Source organism: Haliaeetus leucocephalus, unplaced genomic scaffold, assembly GCF_000737465.1.
Source record: "Haliaeetus leucocephalus isolate CR32 unplaced genomic scaffold, Haliaeetus_leucocephalus-4.0 Scaffold172, whole genome shotgun sequence".
Lineage (NCBI taxonomy): Eukaryota > Metazoa > Chordata > Aves > Accipitriformes > Accipitridae > Haliaeetus > Haliaeetus leucocephalus.
The window spans coordinates 996726-1018325 of NW_010972608.1; the positions used below are offsets into that span (position 1 = coordinate 996726).

At 36.3% G+C, this 21600-nt stretch overlaps 1 protein-coding gene across 1 annotated transcript in view; it reads right to left on the reverse strand.

The window, feature by feature from the left end:
- Window positions 1–21600, reverse strand: part of COL11A1 (collagen, type XI, alpha 1) — a 163784-nt gene that overhangs the window by 100763 nt on the left and 41421 nt on the right. Inside the window, exons 6-12 of the mRNA XM_010563636.1 lie at window positions 12020–12136; window positions 11315–11410; window positions 8843–9088; window positions 6190–6252; window positions 4614–4655; window positions 4189–4251; window positions 1297–1371 (exon numbers count right to left, since the gene is read on the reverse strand). Coding sequence (XP_010561938.1) covers window positions 1297–1371; window positions 4189–4251; window positions 4614–4655; window positions 6190–6252; window positions 8843–9088; window positions 11315–11410; window positions 12020–12136 — 702 coding nt within the window. The remainder of the gene's footprint in view (window positions 1–1296; window positions 1372–4188; window positions 4252–4613; window positions 4656–6189; window positions 6253–8842; window positions 9089–11314; window positions 11411–12019; window positions 12137–21600) is intronic.

Here is a 21600-nt window from a genome sequence, read left to right on the forward strand (position 1 = left end):
GGATGGCTCTCAAGCTAGTGAGCAGGTCATCTGTTATAAAGGATAATGGCTTCTCAGTGGGGTTTATAACTGTGGAAAAGAAGTCTGGATGGTGGTTAAACTACTAGGCTGGAATTCAGGAGACCTGAAGCCAATTTCTTCCTTCCTGAGACATTTCTGGTTTGACTTGATAAATCACTTGTGGTGAGACTCATTAACTTCTAAATATAAAGCTAGCGAGATTTTCTAAAGTGACTGATAGGTTAAGTATTAGTCCACACTTACTACCTTTAATGAAGCAAACTGATAAATTTTCCTCTGCTGGCACAGCAATTACAGAAGGAAGAATGATTTGGGAATAATTCCCCTGAGGATTAGTGGCATTTTTCCCTCAACTAATTACTGGTAAACAAATATTTCTGCTATACAGCCAGCTATGATAATAGAACTTGGTGCAAGCATGAGGTCAAAAACATTAGCTTATTTTAATAAACTTCCATTGATTGTTTCATAAATAGAAAATAAACTCCCCCAAATCATCCTTTCTTCATTGATACTGATGGAGTCCTGCCTCCTGTATCAGAACTGCAGCAATTACAGCTCTGAGACTTTTTACTTACTTTGCTTTACTTACCAAAAATACTGCCTCTTCATTTACAGATGGTTTATCAATTCTCTGGGATGGTAGTACTTATCAGATCTTTCACATACACACATACACTTAGGAATAATGAATTCCATGCACATAGTACTTTTCATACCACAAAGCTGCAAGATACTTTAACAGCTTTGGGCTTGTTCCTCCACCTGCTAAAACAGATGGTGTTTTGCTTTGACTCCAGTGGGAGCAGACCTGGCTACGTACATATATTTCTATTCAAAGGATGCACTGACTCTTCAAAGACGACACTGAAGTCCAATTTTAAGCATGGAATGCTTAAAATTCTCCATGTCAAAGAGCCCTGAAAGCACACACGCCTGCTGGGAGTACATGCCCTTTGTGCAACAGCAAACTCCTTGTTTAGGACATATAGTAGCAAGTAATGGTTGCTGTTGAAAACGTAAGGAGGTTTTCAGTGAGTGTAATACATTCACGTAGGTTCCAATCTGGCAGCCAAGCAGGAGATAAAGTGTATGTTTTGTTTGAGGAAAAAGAGGTACCATATGATCTTCAAATGCTTGCACCGTACAAGAACCTCTGTATCATCTCTCATTCCAAAGACAAAATCAGATGAAAAAAGAAAACACCTATACATTTCTTGAAACACACTTCCTCTTTTTGGAGGCTGGTTACCCTGGAATCATAATACAACTTACCGGCAACATTAACATGGTACCTGGGGGACCTGCTAAACCATCAGCACCAGGGAGACCAGGGCGACCAGGTGGACCCTATGAGAACAAAGGGATGAGAGGAAAAGGGATGAGAACAAAAAGATAGTTATATAAGATAAACCTCTTGAGTCACTCGCACACACTTACACTTGTATTCATAATGATGAACTTGGAGGTCTAATATTTTCTTTGCAAATGATTTGGGAATGTTATTCATTATTAGTGAGGTAATTAAAGAACTGAGTTTGGGGAAGACATCCCAGCAACAGGAAACCAAGCTATTCTCTTCAATTATTTTACTTACAAATTATATTAAAAATGGAGTATGGAGTACCTAATTATGGAGCCTTTGCTCATGATTTCATAGGTTGGGCTGAGCTATTTGCATTGTGTTCCAGTGTTTGCTTTATTTGATATAGAGAATTAACACTGCTGATACTCTTTAAACCCTTTGAGTAGGCTTAATTTTCAAAGGCTACATAAGTTCTGCAGCTATGATGTGAAATCTGGTTTTTATGAAATCTAATTCTCCCTGACAGTTTAAAAAGAGCTAAACTTTTTGTGTAAGCTGGAGTTGAAGAAATGTACCAATGTGTGTGTGTACATGATGCTCATGAATATTGACACAACGTGCTGCATAGATAAATATTGCTGTTGTGACAACAGTTAGATTTATAATTGCACCTTTCCTCCCAGCAATTTGCATCCTGCATTTCCACTATCTGAAGCTGTCAAGGGCAGGAAGGCCCTGCATCAGGAGTGCTCATTTGCCTGCTGCATATCTGCCAAACAAAGTACTCGTTCACCAGAATGACCCTCTGCAGGGCTGCAACGACAGACCAACAAACATCAAACTGTCCTAACTGGTTCCTTCTGCTGCTCAGGAGTTGAACAAAACAATGGGAAAGCTGATCTGAAAAATTTTGGTGTTTTTTTCTCTTCTTCAAGAATTAAGATCAGTAGTCTGTTATTGAGTCTGAGCTCTTTTTTTCAAAAAAGCCTGAAGCATCAAAAAATAATTTCCTGCTAAAAACACACTACAGATAAATCTTAAATTGAGAATAATTTCTAATTCAGATGTAAAATATTGAATAAAATGTTGTAATTGTTAAAAAGAACCATTATATATCAGACAATTTTGAGTTAAGTTTAAAAAATAGAAAAATAGTGAAATGCACTTGCAAGGCACCCAAAGAACATTCACTCTGACCTGCAGTGACTTTATGCCATATGACTGTGAGTCTTTGTGAAGATTAGAACTGAAAGATTAGATCAGAAGATGAAGATTAGATTACTGAAGATTAAATTAAAGATTAGATTAGTTTTTCAACTTCTTCTTCCATTGCACCATTTTATATGAGTGAAATTCATCCCTACAGGAAGTAAAAGTGGGACCACTTATGGTCCTCTCCAGAAGGGCATGTTCCATCATTTCTCAATTGTCTTATACCCGTTATTAGGATAAGAATGATATAATAATTTAGTACAAAAACTGAAGCACCATGGGCAGCTACAAAAAGTGGTGGATTTCACAATTACTTGTTCTGTAGTTCTGTGTTTAAACAACATTCTCAATTATTCTAGGTATTAATGCGGGATTTTTAAAATTAAGCAATGTGCTTTTCTTGAGTGGTAATTTTCTCAGAATGTTACTTTTCTAAATTTTTTACCTAAGATGAAAAGTAGTCAGAATAGCTATAGCAAGAGCTAGAGCCTTTATTCATCTACACTGATTGCTGTTTAAATAAAAAACCAAACCTGTCCACATATGTTTAAAATTTAAAGTAAGACATGTTATTTCATTAGGATGGAATCTGACAGCAGAATCTGGCTGCAGAAATCTCTATAGTTCTCATGAGTTTGTTAAGTCATTTCTACAATTATTTTTTTGTGTAATGTGTCCTTTTTTATATAAAACTTGAAGTCTGTTCCATGACAGGCACATGATGTGTTTAGTCAAGAATTTCCTTATGATGAATTCAGTAAGCAGTTAGTTAAAAAACTGAGTACTATCAGTAGTTATTCCATTACAATGTGTTAAAATTCCCATTTAATACATTTAAATTCCAAAATATGTTGTTTAGTTAATCTGCAGGAAAGAAATATGAAAGAAGTGTGGATGATGACTTACTATCAAGGCGAAGCGTTGTTGGGATTTTAACATTATCTCATTATTCAGTGAAGTAATAGCATCTTCTCAACATCTTGTATACACAAATACAGCATGAACATGCTAAACTCACCAGTAAACTAACACTCATAAAACTCAGGAAAGTTTTTTTGGCAGCATATTTTCCTCAAATAAATATATTTAGGCTGTTATAAAATTGTGTTAGTTGTAGCAGTAAGAAAAGGTTTGTGAGAACATTTAAGACTAAAATAATAGCTTAAATTTCATTTATATTCATGACTGGATTGGGTTCTCATGCAGTATGTTATTTGATATGGCCCATAAATTCTGCCTAGATCATCTAAATATTATCCATCACTTTCAATATTTCCATGTGTATTTTGATTCTGCAGAACTTGTTTTTTTTCTGTATCTCTACATGCTATAGCTGAGGTCATACTGATTTTTTTAAACCTCATTCAAATCCATATGAAATGTTTGTACCTGTTACTTTATTATATTTTAAATAGTTCACATCAAAACAGAGAAACAAATAGGAACTTAACATTTTTCCTGTATTTACAGTACATATTTCTACTACCTAAGGAAGTGTTTATCCAGATTCTTATAGATCAGCCTCAGTTCCACTTAAGTTTCTTAACCTATGTGTATATATTTCAGATCAGGATCTAACCCACTTATTCTTATAGCAATTAGTGCAAGATATGCCATGAATACTCAGGATAATCTGTCTGTTGACTTACCCTTTCACCAGGGTCACCTGGAGGACCAACAGGACCTTGTAGACCTGGGGGACCTGTAAGGCCCTATGGAAAATGAATGACATTATTATGCTGAACACTTGCAGCATTTTAGAACTATTTTTTCTCTGGAAAGTTATGCTGAACACGTATTTGGATAAAATAATTTATAAGGTGGCATACTTTTTTTCTTACAACGATTTATAGTCAACATTCAAAAGTTTGATTTTTGTGTGCACTCAGCTTGTAGCATGCTGTCACTGAAAATGCTGGACGTGACCCTTTTTTACTCCCTTCTGAAAATGCTAAGTCCAATATACTATTTGGGAATTATGATAAGACCAATATTAATTGTGTTAACTCATGAATACCAAAGCACAGGGGATAAATCAAATGCCATAAAAAGAAATTGTGATTAATCTACTTACAGCAGGTCCTCTTGGTCCCGGTGGTCCTTCAATGAGCATACCCTAGGGGGGAATGAAACAAAAACATCTTTTTAGCTGAACTACTGAAGTTAACATTTCTTAGTGTTTTGATAAACTTTTCTTCTGATCTTCTCTCCACAGTTACTAGAATTGGAATCCGAATCGTGTGGCTTTAAAAATGAAAAAGACTTCTAGGCTGGAGGGATCTCTTAGTACTTGAGTCAAAATAACTTTTTTTCTTTTTTTTAAAATGCTGTTAAAGAATTTGATGTGAGTAACTCTGGCTATTTCTATGTTGTGGGTCTTATAGCACCTCCTAGTTCCTTTTTTTTTTTGAGTCAGTTGCTAGTCCACATTCCAGGTCATGGTAAGACCTATGAATCTATGATCCTCACTCGTACTTGGCTTTCCATAGGAAGGAGGACTGGACAAACAAGCATGAAACTAGCTGTAGTGAACTCCAACAATGTTGGAGACTGGCAGTGGATGCCTCTTCATTATTATGGGTGTAAACTAAATGTATCTTGCAGTGGTTTAAAAAAGCCATGCATTTTATGAGCTTCTTCACAGATCATGACTGAGAGGTCACAGTCTAGACTTGTAACTTGTTCATTATTGTTGTCCTTTAACTTTGGTGATCAGTAACTTAACAAAATGCTAATCCTGGGATAGGAATATAGAATTAAGAGGGAGATTTTGGATCACAGAATTCAGACCTTTGATATTTAGGCAACAATGACACATCATAATATTTTATCAGTCTTCAACTTAAGCTAATTTTTTCCCTTGATACTTCTGTACCTAATTTTCTATGAAATAAAAAGCAGATTAAACTTTTATTTCTATTTGGGTCAAATACATATTTGAAAGCAGTCCTTGAAAACTCTAGAAGAGTAAACCACATTGACATTCAACTTCTGCTAGACATTATAAAATGATTATTTTTGTATAATCTGTGTCTTTTTAAAAATTCAGTTACATTTTAGTTTCTAACCATCAAACGTGATGTCCTACTGTAAAAGCCACTTAGTTACTATACTACTACTTAAAGACGAGAAAAATTCTGTCAGCTACTGATCTATTAATGTGCTTATGACCAAGTTTTGTAACCTCTCAAGAAAGTATTTAATTAAACTTTTAGCAGTTTGATTGCACCAGCACAGGTTAAACATACAAGCATTTATTTAACCTCTCAGAGGGACTTCCTTGCCCTTGCTGAAACCTGTAGTTACAGTGTTAACTGTGCTTAAGCTGGAAGCTATCTCTGTAGGTCTGTCCAAGCTGTAGTTACTAAATGGCCTGAAAAGCAGGTCTATGCTCTGTTTTTCTCTGCACAAGAAGATTCTCCTTGTTTTAAGGAACATGTGGTTAGCCCTTTGTGTAACCAAAAGAGAAGGCTGAACAGGCTACCGTCTGTTATCAGTTTTATACTGTCCACACTGCAGATGATTGTTTCAGAGATAATGGATAAGGTTACTGTCATCCTATCATGTACAACGTGGTCTGATAATGATGTATCAACAGTTTACATACATTATACAGTGCTAAAGAAAAACTCACCCACATCTGTACTTACAGGTTCAATTACAGCTGGTTCTCCCTTTTGGCCTTTTTCTCCATAAGCCCCATGTCCAGTCACCTGGCCAGTAAAAACAGCCCCCAAAATGAAAATAAGTAGAACATCTACGGACCTGGTACAATAAAGAACTGTAGCAACCTGTAACTGAAAGCTAAAGCTGGAACTGATCTGTGCTCTGAAAAATACATCACAGGCACAAACCATAGCAGTCAAAAATACTTAATATATGAGAAATTGAAAATGCAAAAACTGCATGCATACTTTTCAAATTATTGGATATTGTCAATTTGCAGTTTTCAAATGAGATGCAGTAGTTTGCATCCCATGGTTTTCGTTAGTACTTTTGACTTAGAATCTGAAACTTCTGTGTGCAAGTCACAAAGTTGTTTCTTTTCTTATTTGAATGGACATATTCTTGGCAATTAACAATGATTCTTCATGGCTTTCTGAGTTAAGCAAGCCTAAAGTGAGCTGGAAAGGAAGATCCCTTGGTCCCATGTGGACAGTACCCTTCAAGCTCTTAATTTCAATCATTAGACATCCACAACACGTAAAGTAGTCTGATGAGTCTATGACTTTATGGCAAAAATGGGAAAGGAGTTAAGTGGCATTGTAAACTTTAAATGATATTTCATGGGTAGCCAGTTATGCTTCCTAACTATATGAATTAGCATCAATGGCAAAATTATTTTAGGATCAGGTCTGTGGGAAGTTTAGGGTTCAGGATTAAGATAACTGAAGTACCTAAAACAATAGGTCAATAACACATGCTAATGGAAGAACACAGACAGATTCAAGTTTCAAACAAAGAAAAAGAAACTGATTTTTTTTTCAAACCATGAGATATGTATTTTTCTTCAGAAGTACATCTCTTGATTGCTAACATATCCACTAGAAATTAAATTCAGCTCTGATCAGATGAAAATTTGAAATGCTTTTTTTTAATTTCAGTAGAGTGATTCCACATTTACACTAAAATAGCTGGGGATTTGAAAATGTTAAGGATAATGTTACAGTATTTCAATATGAAATATCTTGGAAAGGAAAAAACAAAGATATAGATTCATGGCTTGTGCATTTTGTATTGATGTATAAAGGCACAGATCTCACTAGTAATGATGCAATAGTTCACAAAAATCAAATAGCAAGAGGTATAGATAATTATGTTTTATTATATTAATGAAAATTGGTTGTAAAAAATGACGTCAAGTCTCCATCTTTGGAAATACTGCCCTTTTTTGAAAGTTTCCAGGTACTGAGTACTTTTCATCTTGCCCTTTTTATCAAAGGTAGAACTTCACTTGTTCTAAATACATCCACATGCCAAAGGAAAATTATATGATATCTCTGGTTCAGCAGATGAGAGTTGTAATAAAGCTGGCACAGGTCAGAGCCTGGGTTCCAGTTCAAGCTTCCCGACTCCTTCAGTTTTGTAGCAAGGCATTTGAAGTTGAAATTTACACCAGGGGAATAGAGTCTACACAGTCATTTGCTTAAAGCAGGCACAAATGGTGCCTTATGGGCTCTTTGCTTTGCAGATAATCTGACCTTTTCTGTGTCATTCTGCCACAGTGTCCCCATCTGGGCTAGAAGGAAAAAAGTGAGTTTGTATCACATTGCATAGATAAGTATCATTAAAAAATACAATGACCCCAACAGGGTTTAGAAAGGAGTGATAAATGAAATACAGAAGTATGGGTTTCAAGGCTGGCAGAGAAAAGCAACTTCACAGCATTCACTGTTATTTTTTGGATCCTTTGTAAACTGAAGTTTTGAGTTTGTAAGGTGCAAATAAAGATAAGACTGAGCAAATCCTGCAAGCAAAAGTCTCCTTTCCTACTATATTCAGGGCCTTCCCAATTAAAAGTCCAAATGGCAATTAATTTTGCTTCCAGTCTTAGTCATATTAGTTTTCTTTGCAGCTTCCACAGTCCAGTAAACTGGTAAACGAGGATCTTGGCACAACTAAAGGAAAATTAAAGCCTTGATGTTAAGCCTGTGATTAAGTCAGAGCAAAAGAGAGCACTATAAAACACACAAAAAAGAGCATGATTCACAGGATTCGCCATGTCATCTTATCTTCCTTTATATATACTTAGCTGTTAAATCACTCCTGCAAGGTCATAAACCTGTTACCATTAACTAAGCTTATTTTCATGAAAGGGTTCAGACCTTCACCTTCCCAGTCATGAATTTTCTCATTGGAAAGTAGCAGAAGCCGTAGGATTCTAGACACTTATATGCATTTCAACTTCTTAAGGTAATCATATAAAAATATTAATTACAGTACTATCACCTGCATTAGAACGTACATTCTTTCCAGCTTTAGCTCTAGTTTAGAAAGATTTTTAAAACTGTTTCATTTCATCATTTGTTTTTGTAATTCCACCTCTTCTTCCCTTTCCCTCCCATCTTCAGCCTTCCCTTAGTCCCTTCACCAAAAGAGACAAAACCCTTGCATTTAATAAAAATAAAAAGTTCAGGATTACTAAAACAAGAGGATAGGCTTGATCCAAATCCTATCAAAAGTGAGACTATATCTAATATGTACAAGGAGCTCTGGATCAGGGTCTGTAAAGTTCTGAGACTGTATAACTATAAAAGAATTGCTAAATTAACTTAATCTTCATTATGCCTCCAATCAACTTACGCTCGTTTCAGTGATATCGGTCTCTGCAGGAACACCTGGACCAAACTCCTCATTAGTGGAATCAGTTGGTTTCTCTTCATATTCTTTATATTCATAAAAATCATATTCGCCTAAATCTCCATCTACCAGCAGATCAGATTCACTGAGGTCTACTCCTCTGCTTCCATATTCAGTTTCCTCAGTTTTTTTATCATAATCCTCTCCAGTTATGTATTCTTCAGCAAATACTTCTTCAGCAGGATTTTGCTTTTCGTATCAGTAGCAAAGGTTTGGAAATAGGAGGAATACGTGGGTTATTGTTAGTAAAGCAATGTAAGCATATGCTGATCCACCATAATGACTTGTCAAAAGAAGAAAGAACAGTAGAACTACAGCATATTGTCTTTTAATTAGAGTCTGAAGGAATCGAAGTCCAGCCTTTCAGAGTAATTAAAAGATTATTGTATAAGTAGTACAAAGAAGTAATGCTTTCATAAGCTTTTTTTTTTAATTATTTCCAAAAACACTGAATTCAATATATCCAGTACACTGTGTGTACTGCTTACTTAATGTTACTTTAGTGCCAAATATAGCTAAATTTCCCTGCTTGGTTTCACACTTACAAGCATTCATGAATGAACATATGCACTGCAATCAGCAGTGAATAAATTCAGGCCTTTTTACAGTAACAATGTACAGGAAGTGCAAGCAAGCATCACTTTAGTTAAGCCCAGCCTTCTTCGTTATTTTGTGCCTATAAATACCAATGCTGAGCTAAATGTTTCAACTTCTTTTCTCTTGTTAATGATTTTGCAGTTTATTTATCACTCTAAAAGTCATGGTTCATGTCTGTCATGGCAAATTATGTATTTTTTGTAAGTCAAATTCCACCTGCAAAACTCAGATTAATTTTAACATTTCTGAAATCTAAGCCTTCATCTTCAAGTATGTAAACTGTCAAACCAAGCAACCAACTTACAAGCACCAAAGCAGTTTAAAGGAATGCTATATTTGACATGTACAAAACCATTTGGGAAAAAAAAAGAGGATTGCTTTATTCTGTTACAGAGGTCTCTCGAAAGGATAATTTTGAAAGAAATCGGAGTTCAGATATGCTAATATGAGTTGGACTTTCTAGATGGTCAGACAAGATGAACTAGTATGATCTTAAAAAAATATATTAAGAAGCTAATCAGCATCCAGAGTAATTAATAATATCCTGATCTAATCAAGATATTGAAATATATTGCAATTAAAATAGAAGGTCAGATTCTGATTTAACAGTTGCTTAAATCCATTAGCTACAGGACTATGACTTTTGCCTTACAGCTAGAGTAAATGCAGATCTGAACGAATTCTAAGTCAAATTTTGCCGTTATGCAAAACTGTTCTCACTAAGGAGAGCATTTAGCACTTAGGATCAACCTCATTAAAACTGTACTATTTTACAATTGGCCTAAAATTGCCCAAGAAACAGAATGACTTAAATATGCCTCCGTCAATCAACTTGTGAGAAGTAAACATGAAATTTAAGACAAGAATAGTTTACAGTAGAATGAGTAAAATATACCTTAATTCACTTTCACCTTCCAACATATGTAGGAGGAAAACAAAAAAAAAAAGGGGGGGACTCTTTTTCTCTTTTCAAATGTTCAAGGGGGGGCAGGGAGCAGTTTTGTACATCTTTTAAGCAACATAACTTCATTTTGAAAGGAAAATGTAGAAGAAAAACAAAACCAATATTACTTATAATCAGCCATCATTTTCTAAAACTAGCATTAATTAATATGCAGACATATTAATCAACACTGGCTTAGGTGTAGTAATCTTAACAAAATAATGTTTCAGCTTGTCATTGTGGCTTTCTAAAAAAGTGGTTTCTAACGTAAGTCAAAATAATAATTTTATCCGTTTTGACAGTTCAAAATACTATGTCTCATTTGAATAGAACCTCAGTAAAAAGCAAATGATTTGGTTTTGTTAGCTGAAGAACTATTAAAAGGAAATGATGGCTTCTGACTCAACTTCAATATGCTGCTATGGCTGCAGCCATTCTTTGTCTTGTGTTAGGCTTGTTTTATGCTGCATCTTAAGAATTACAGGAAAAATTAAAGACTTCCCTTCTTGTTAGATCAGGAGGACTATGTCTATTATTTAACCCACTTTATACTAGATGAAGCTCCATTCACATCCACACTGAATGCAACAACCCTGCATTCCCACAGCATTTATCACTGAATGATTTCCAGGATCATGAACTCTGCAGCCTAAAGTTTCGGCAGATCTCTAAAGAATTAATGGGAGTTCTGCCCAAGAAAATAGTAGGCTCTGATATTGGCTGAGAAAGCATAAAATCGCATTAACTGGTATTATAGATATGTATATTTACACAGTCGGACATTCAACCTTTTAAAATATGTTTGTGCTTTTTTAATCATTGGCACCTGGTGGGCAAGTTTTTTTGCTCATCATTTTCTTAAGAGTCCTTATTACCTCATTTGCTTCAGTAGTTCTGGAGGGAGCTTCCGTCTGGGGCCCATAGTCATTTTCAGCTATGCTATACTCTTGAAAACCATCCACAATGTTTACCTAGTATTAAAGAAAAAGTACATTGTTAAAAAAAATCCTGTAGGAAAAACTCAAAAGCTATCACTTTTATTCAGGTTATGGTATTAGCCAGATGTAATCATCTAGTGGGGTTAGGTATATTTTTTCTTATTATCAGAGATCTTCCAGTCTTGGCCTGGGAAAGATCTTGATTATTTCTGGGCTACGTTTACCCCTAGTTTGCCTTTTGTTGCTGCTTGATAACTTTTCTTCTTCTTCGATGCATATTTTTCATATTTTTTTGTTGTGGCCTTTTGGGGTTTGTCCTTTGAGCTAGCGGCCACTGTCCTCTTCCTCTTTTTGACCATGCCTTTCTTTTTCTGCAAACGTTATGAAAGATGGAATGGGAAAACATAAATAAAAGGAAAAGAAAATTAAGAAAGCATGAATGAAAGAAGGGTAACCAAATGTGAGATGAATGCTGTCAGCCGTAAGACCTTCCATCTCTAACTGAAAGCAAGTGTTACAGCTACAGAATAAAGAAACGAGTGAAAGGAAAACATTAAGCTTATATACAGAAGACACAAATTGACAAACCATATGGTAGGGGACAGCTGGACACCACACGACAAACAGATCAGATTCTATTACCTCTGTTTGTGCTATTGTCTCTTCGAACAGTGGGGGTCCCTCTGTTACAGAATCAGTTTCTTTATAATCTGCATCCCCATACTCATAGTCATATTCGATAAAATCTTCTGGTGTGTACTACATTGCAAACGGAAAAATATCAGGCATTCCCATGTTAGTGGTAGCAAACTAGATTAGCAATACTGGAAAGCATCTTAACCTTTATTAGGAGTAAGCTTAAGAAAATTAAGGTAGTATGAACAATTCAATATAGTTATTCATTTGGGGGAAAAAATACAATTTCTTCTTTCTTTCAAAGCACAACACAAAAGTAATAAAAAAGCAAGTAGAAGTGCCAGGAAAAAACTCTCTTTTATTGGACTGCACAGAAGAATCAACTATAATTTGGATTACTGGGAGCACCAACTGATTTTTATGAAATCATATATTTGTTTAATCTTTAAATTGCAAATAATGCCTCTTTTACTTATACTCTTTTACCTGTGGTTTTTTCAGGTGACCAGAAGAGCAGAGAGATGCCAATATCTGACATGAATAGGGTAAACAATTTCAGATACAGGGAAGAGGCCATAACTCACAAATAACCATGGCTATCTTCCTCTTGTTTGCTAGAGAGTTCTCAAAACCAGGGCAGCTTCATGGTACACCTTGTCTGAGCAAATGTTTCACTGGTATAATTTTATTTAAAGGTCAGATCCTCAGCTGCTTTAAATTGCACTATAGCTCTGTATCTATAATAACTAGTATCAAATGAAGATTTGGCCCACAAAACTTTTACAAGAGAAAATGTGTTTAGAATTAGCTTGTGTAATGTTGTGAACGCGATCTACGGAGACAGGAACTCCTGAGCTGTAATCTTGGCTGTGCCATGAAGATACTGGTCTAGGTATTATGTGCACCAAGTACTACTCATCGCAGCTGAGAAGAAAGGGCAGCTTTAAACTATCTTACCAATCCTGTCATGCTTGAAGCTACAGGAACTGGTTGGTCCTGTAAATTAAAGCAGTCTCATGGCTGCTACCAATTCTCTTTATGTCCCCAGGGAGCCAAAGGAAGGTGGAATTGTGGCCAGAATCTGGCCAAGTGTCTGCTTTCCCTTGTTTAGGAAGAAATATTCTAATGTGCCTCATGTGAACTAGCCACTTCTGAAATCTCCTTTCTCCTGTTACAAGTCAGCATCATGTCTGTAAAATGAAGACAATATCTGTTTGTTTCATTAGATTGCTGAGAGGATTAGTACATTACACTTCCAAATGACTCTGCGGATTCATAGAAGTCATAAATATCATCAGCATCAGAAAGGGATTGACATTTTAGAAGAAATTATAAATGAGATTAAAACAGATCTCCATATTCCAAAATATATTCTACTATGTGACCAAATTACTGGTTTAATGATTTTCTCTGGTGAAGCCTTTTGATACAATTCTTGTACTTATGATTTTAGTGTACAGAAAATATGGAGAAGTTGATTTCCTCAGGAAGTATGAGAGTAACACAGAAAGGCCTTAATCACTTCAAAATCCTTTACATGGGTTTCTGTTACTTCACCCCTGTGACTCCTCAGAGTTGTACTATGTACTATGACCAACAGCTTTTCTTGAAGATACAGATTTTTTTAAGATATCAGATGCTTTTTGTTTGATAGTCCTTTTGATTATTTCTACACCAATGCACATATAACCTGTTTAGTCATGAGATTTGATAAACATACAGAAAGAATGTAACATACTTCTGGTAATTGTCTAAAACTATATTGCACATTAATAAGAAAACTTCAAATTACAAAACATTTATCATTTTAGGTAGACAATATCCTCTCTGTGAAGTACATTGGTGCTTCATATCTGCCTGTTATATAATGTAAGCAATGCTTTGATTTCATCAGTAGTGTCATTGGCATTACAGAAATAAGTTGATTCTATTTATACTTTTCAAAACCAGCAGCATTTCAGACTTAAAACTGGTAAGTAATATGTGATTATTCTCTCCCTGTTCAGTCAATTAAGATTCAGTCCCAATCCCAGTGAAGTCAATGAAACATCTTTGACTTGTAAATAGTTTTGTCCAAGGGCCTCATGGGCAGTGATGATACATTTTTACAGGTGTGTAAATGTATAAAAAGATGTCTTCTGGCTTGTGCACATCTGGAAATGCAACTCAATACAACTTGTTTCTAATGAAGAATGCCACTGACATCTGAAAAAGAAAACTCGGTGACAAGTTTCTAGGAGACCATAAGCAGCCACATAAAGGAAGTAAAGAAAAGAAATAACCACATGGAGAAAAACAGCCCTTTTGAAATAGTTACAGAATAGCATTGAAATTGCTGTATTTCTTTGGAAATTATAAAAATGTGTGCAAATGCATAAAATCTGATTTACTTCTGTCAAGAAATCTATGCAAACTAGGTTGATCTACAAGAAAAAAAAAGTCTTTAGTGGAATATACCTCTTCAAATTCAGTCATTCCACCCTACCAGTGACAGCCCATTACAAGTTTTTAAATGCTTCCTCAGCCAAACAACACGAATCAAACACTCTTCTATGTCATTTTTATTGGTACCAAAACAATAGACACTACCCATGTTAAATACTATCCAGTATCTTAAGGGATAAGTGGAGGAACATTTTGGAGAGAATCGCTGTTTCATTAGCAGGATTTAAACTTAAATATGCTGCTAGGAGTTTGTTTCAGTAACTCCCAGACATGTAGATTCCTTTTTAGTAAGCATTGTAGACCTATTCTGAAACTGGAAGCATTCATTCGAGCATTTATTTTGACCAATTAACAATTAAAATAAAACTCTGTGTTGCTCAGTATTATAACTGTTTTTCAAATCTCAGTAGTATGGCTTCCCTTAAGGTAGGCTGAATGGCTGTGCTGAATTGTGCCAACTATGCAACTAATAAAATTACAACAGTGGGTTACAAAAAGTTCTTCAGAGGCCATAAACTAAACATAAATCTTGCTTGGAAAAAAAAGAAAGGAAAAATGTCTTTGCCAAGTATGTTAATATTAAAAAAGAAAGTGGTGAATAAATTGATATTTATGCTAAGATCTGCCAGAGGCATAGTTTGGAAAGCCAGACATTTATGAATGAGAACTAGAAAACACTCACAAAAAAGCATGAGTATGTGGAGAGATCTATTGCATCATGCATAATCACACAGGAAATATTTTACTTTTGGGTACTGTGCTTCAATCATTTCTATTAAAGAAAATTAAACTTTCTTGACATATGCAAAATATTATCACAAATACATTTGGGTTACAATGATACACAGGCACACAGACAAAAAGAACAGGAATGGATGAGAAGTGGGGAATGTCAGTTTTCATGCTGGAATCAGATTACTGCCAAGCAAGTGAAGATCTTCTCCATGGACTTTTTTTATTCCTTTTTAAGAGCACAGTATCAGAGGGGTATTATGGAAATTCTTGAACCTACAAGCTAGGACATGTGGCTACCATGCTGAAACCATATTCAAGTAGTTTCTAATTTGCAGTACTTTGTAGTCCCCCTGGTACAAGGGGGACAAGTGGGAATATGCAGTAGCCCTACACTTCCTACATAGAAAGACCTTATTCTTAGCAATTCTTCCTTTCCGTTTCTTTCTGAAAGACCAGCAACCTTAGTCTTTCACACCAGCCAATAAACAGAGAGAATATGTTTTGTACTGTACTGCACTGCACAGGTCCTATTGCAATTAGTGAAATATAGATGCAAAATCTTCCAGGTGTATTTCCTGAAGCACAATCTGTCCAGAAGGAGGAATGCATCTCTACACTCCTAACTGGTATAAAGATCTACTTCAGAAATATGATTTATTTCACAGCATGATTTTATCAACTCAACCTGATAAAGGCTATTCCCCATTTTTAAGATGAGACAACAGGACTGGTGAAGGACTGGCCACTTAAATGAGGACTAAATTTACAAACACCAGGAAAAGATTTAATGGAGTGAATAATGGGGCTTTAGTCACCTGCTGTGAAGCTGGCAACTCATACTTATCCTGCCATTAACAGTCAAGATTGGATATGTGGCACATATCCCTTCTTTTTCTGAAGCTACACAACTACAAGGTCACCTTTATCAGATGACCAGAGACAGCGGTATGACCCACTCAGTTTGAGGACTCAACAAACCTTGAGAAAAGTGCCTTCACATTTTGGATGCTAACATGTCTGAGTGCAAAACCCATGCTATCTCAGGCCTTTCTATTAGTTCACATAAGTTGGGGAGTTCATAGAAATCTGTCATGGTTGCGCTGCTAATCAAAGGAAAGAGAACAAGTAGACTTTTGAAAATATAGGAGAAAGCACCTAGAATTTCAAAATTAATTAACGCTAATGGAAAAGTATCTTCTGCCACCTTCTGAATTTAGTCAAGACTACTAATGCTAGCAAGAAATCAAAGCAAGGAATGAAAGCAAGTATGACAGATATGAAGAGTGTAGTTGAAGAGAGCATGATTTGTTTTGTTAGCTATATACCAAAGGAAGATACTACTGGCCAGGAATGCAGCCAGAGAATCAAGAAGCTGGAACAGGACTTAAAGGGCCATTCAGAATGTGGATCATTCGGATGATCCTTCTATGGGTCAACTTAGCCAAGTGCAAAATATACCCACCACAGCTGTGCAGCGTTACTTCAATCCTGCTCAAGAGATCTGTCTATGAAAGTTTACCTAAACCTCAATACTGAAAGATAATGGGATAGTAAAGACCTGAGACAACACAGACAAGATTCACCACGTGCTCATCGTAATAGCAAAAGATATACAACTGTATTAACTTTCCCAGTGATTTAACATGAATATAAAAAAAGACTGACTCAAAATTTTATCTTTAACTTGAACAATAGCTGGAACCTGCTGAGAGATTTTGGCTAAGAGACATCAGGTAACACATACTTCAAATGTGATGCAATTTTCTGTTGTTCTTCTTTCTTTTCTTGTAAGACCACCAATAGTTACAGAACAGCCGTTCTTGTAATGAATATTGCATATGACTGTTTTCTTACAAATGAAAGGAAGAATAAAACTTGCTGTTCCTTGATGGGACAAAATCTTTCCACTGTGACCTCATGCTTTCTTTACCAGAGTGATTATATTACACTACCAGATCATCATGCAATTCCAATTAAAGAGATGAACTGTTTTCTTCATCAGATGAATTTTAGAAGCAGAAGATCAGCAGCATGCAAGGCCTATTTCAACTGTGGAATGACTTAAATATTCTGAAGACAGCCTTACTTTGAAAATGGATTCTTCTGCTATCCTTACTCTAACCACCCCCCTCCATTCCAAGATGTAGATTTTAGCAATTTTTGCTTTATCTTTCCAAATTACAAGGAACTAACAATCTAAATCCTAAACCAACGAACTGTCATAAGCTCAATTTTTCCATTGCCTAAAGATTATGCTAAATCATCTGGCTAGCTAAAGAGGCAAAGATGACTTTGAAACATTCTAGGCCCCCTAACACTTTACAAAATGCAATAAAATAAAGGATGCCAAGCAAAATGAGAGTTTTAAAAACCAGATGCAGTAATATAAATAACTGAATGGTAGTAGATTTCAATCTTAGGGCAGAAAGAAAGTTAAAAAATTTAAAAGACAGCCTCTTCTACTACATAGTCCTTTTATTGTTCATAAAAAGTGATAAAAGCAAGGAGATAAAAGGAGATAAGAACAAAATCTTCAACTTCCAAAGACAGCCTCTGTCAAAAGGAGAACAAGACACTTAAGGTTCTTTATGTTAATTGCTTAAAGAAAAAAATCTATATACCTATACAAGGAAAAAGAGAGCTAGGAAGATCACTTTAACAGCTGCTAAGTTAGCTAACTGCAATTCTAAACATGGCATTAAACATGAAATTAAACATGAAAATAATTATCCTTCTGTAGTCTTCAGAAAACTAGTCTTTCTGATCAAACACCTGAAAGGACACTAAATTAGCATGATCTGAAAGGATGCCTGAAGCCTCCAAGTCGACATATTTGGGGGCCATTGGCACCTTTACTTTACCAAGTTCATTTCATTAAAGGCAAACATTTGATTTCTTCAAGTAATGCATTAGTTTGGGACAGGTCCAAAATAAATGAAGTAGATTTCCTTTGGGGAGTAATTCCTTCAGCAGAAGTCAGACAGTGTGATTTATTGCATTGCAGAAGAATCTTCCAAGAGAAGATTTGAAAGCCTGATAGCTGGGTCCATTGAAAACTAGCCCTGACGACACTCCAGGAGATATATACTGCCCAACATCAAGGAAGATGAAGACTGGCTAGGTCTTTCCCTGCTCTAATTTCTGTGAGCTGGCCAAGCATATGTGATTGAACTGGAACAGAATTTAATACATTTCCATTTATAGTAGAAAGGGTTTTGAAAACAAAACAGAGGCCAGACTATTCACAAGGTATTTATGAGAAAATCGTAGGTGCATATCTTCCTTAGGAAAAGTAATCTTGATAATTTAAAAATACAATTTCATCCCCATATTTGATCCTTAAAACCTAATTATACATTCAGCATGAAACAAAAAAAAACCCACCCCAGCAGAATAGAGCAAAAAGCTTAAATAAAATCAACAAAATAAAAGACCCTTTTCTCCCAAAGACATTATTCAGCCAACTGGCCAATTTGCCACTATGTTCATGAAACCTGCAATATATCTGAATGGCTAGCACCAGTGGCTCCATAGTAATTCATCCTATCATTTAATTCTAACATTCAAAGAGTTACTATGGAGCCACTGGTGCTAGCCATTCAGATACATTGCATGGTTCATAAGGATGCCATATCTTAATGATCAGACTTTGTTCTGTAAAATTCTAGGATGGACGGATAACAATGTAGCACAAAGAAAGAACTCGCATTTCTCACTCATTTCCACTCCCTACTTCCTACCAGTTTACTTGTTTGCAGCTCTTTGCCCCTTATTTTGTCTGCTTTCTCTACGTAAAAATCTTCCAAAATTTGCAGACCATAGGAAGATTTTGCATGGTCAAATGACTGTGACACTAGACTGAAATCATGCTAAAGCACTATTCTAATTACTTTCTAAAGTTCTTGGCCAGTTTGTTCTCCACTTAATTCTCTTTATCCAAAAGCTATTTAATTGCACCAAACATTCTGAACTCTCTAGCAATGCTCTTCTGACATAAGACAATAACATGCAATACTCAATGAATATATTTCAGGATACAATACATTCCTTAAAAGATCTGGCAACGTCCTCCCTGTTGTAAATCAAACACAGTGACTTTTCTTTGCTTGGAATTTCTAAGAACTGAGAGTTGTGCTTATGAAGTAATAATTTGGTTTGGGAAGTACTCTCTCTCCCCTGCTGTATTCAAATTTGAACATTATCTATAATCAGATACCCTTTCTTTTTCCTCCAGAAGCAACTACAGATTCAGCACAATTTTTTAAGCAACTTCTAGGCAACACCTTTTTGGTGTAGTGAGAACTGCTGAGGTCATCACTCTGTACTTGACAAGTTATGGAGATTCATATCTAGCTATTCACAAGCAAGAAGAACAAGGACAACTGATGTATACTTCAGTTAAAGCATGGAAATAAATAATAAACAACAGAGTAAAGTGTGTGGATATTACTATTAATCTATTGCTTTCCCATCTTCAAATTTCAGACTGAGTGACACTTAGGTCTGATGAAGTTGGAACAAAACACAGAGGTATAAAAGCATTCTGTACAGGAATGTCATTCACATGCATCTCTATTCTAATGGCTTAGCCTGAACTGCCCACAGAAAGCCCCACAGTTCTCGCAAACAGCCAAGTTCAACATATTTTACAGAGCCTGTACACAAAAGGTTTAACCAGTTAAATAAACCTTGTTTAGATGTATATCACAGTCACTTGGATCCAGAAAGGGACTGACATAATTAAAATGGAAGTGAAAATACAGCATCCAGGTCCAAAGCTTATATCTTTAAGTCCTTAGGTCACGCCTACCTAACCCCCTATAGGAAGGGAGAGGTGATGGAAAAGGATGCAGGAGGTTGACCTTGGCTGGGTAGGAGAATGGTACAGGGATCAGGATAGCACAGCTGAGTAAGTGTATTGGGTTTGCATGGCAAGGTTTGGGTAGCAGGGGGCCTACAGGGGTGGCTTCTGTGAGAAGCTGCTGGAAGCTTCCCCTATGTCCGACAGCCAATGCCAGCCGGCTCCAAGATGAACCCACCCACTGGCCAAGGCCGAGCCAATCAGCAACAGTGGTAGCACCTCTGGGATAACAGATTGTCGTGGTTTAACCCCAGCCAGCAACTAAGCACCACGCAGCCGCTCACTCACTCCCCCCCATCCAGTGGGATGGGGGAGAAAATCGGGAAAAAGAAGCAAAACCCGTGGGTTGAGATAAGAATGGTTTAATAGAACAGAAAAGAAGAAACTAATGATAATGATAACACTAATAAAATGACAACAGCAATAATGAAAGGATTGGAATGTACAAATGATGTGCAGGGCAGTTGCTCACCACCTGCCAACCGACACCCAGCCAGTCCCCGAGCGGTGATCCCCCCGCCCCCACTCCCCAGTTCCTATACTAGACGTGACGTCCCATGGTATGGAATACCCGTTGGCCAGTTTGGGTCAGGTGCCCTGGCTCTGTCCTGTGCCACCTTCTTGTGCCCCTCCAGCTTTCTCGCTGGCTGGGCATGAGAAGCTGAAAAAATTAACTTTAGACTAAACACTACTTAGCAACAACTGAAAACATTAGTGTGTAATCAACATTCTTCTCATACTGAATCCAAAACATAGCACTATACTAGCTACTAGAAAGAAAATTAACTCTATCCCAGGCAAAACCAGGACACAGACCTTGCCCCCAACAAACATAAACAATGCTACCAGCTGAACTGGAAAGATGGCATTGGGTGGAAATGAGTACAGAAAAGGAAAGGACTCATTTAAGCCAGCAGTGCTGTTGAAAGAAATGCCCCCAAAACTACAATGTTGGGTATTTGATTGTTTGCTCCTTTGCAGAAGGAAACTGTCTAGAGCAATGAAGATTACACTTAGTTAAACAAAGTACTTTTGCCTTTAAACCTACATCATCTTAGCCAAATATTTCTCTTTAGATGTTTCTTTAGTGGTCTAAAAATCATCCAACTTTTCAGAATAACTCCATTCCCAGGCTGTGAACTTGCCAGGAGACTACAAAAGTGTGTGATATCAAAAGAAATACTATTCAGCTTCCTAGGTGTAACTCCACAAACATAATTTACTATTTCACTGACAAAAGTCAACCACTTCCTTTGGGTTTTGTAGTCAATGCTGGAAACACACACTAATAGGCTCTGCAATCACATAACTTGTCTCTTTCCTCTAAGCCAGGTATCAGTTTCTTATGCTGGTCTGCAATAATTCAAAGGCTCAGAGATGTAAAGCCAGAAGGGACTATTAGATCACCTTGACTAACTCTTGTATACTTTCAGACTTCAAAACTTCTTACAGTCACCCTGTAACTGAGCCTACTAAAGTATAAATGATATTTCCCCAAACTTTTAGAAAGGTATCTATCCTTGGCTTGAAGATATCTAGAGATACA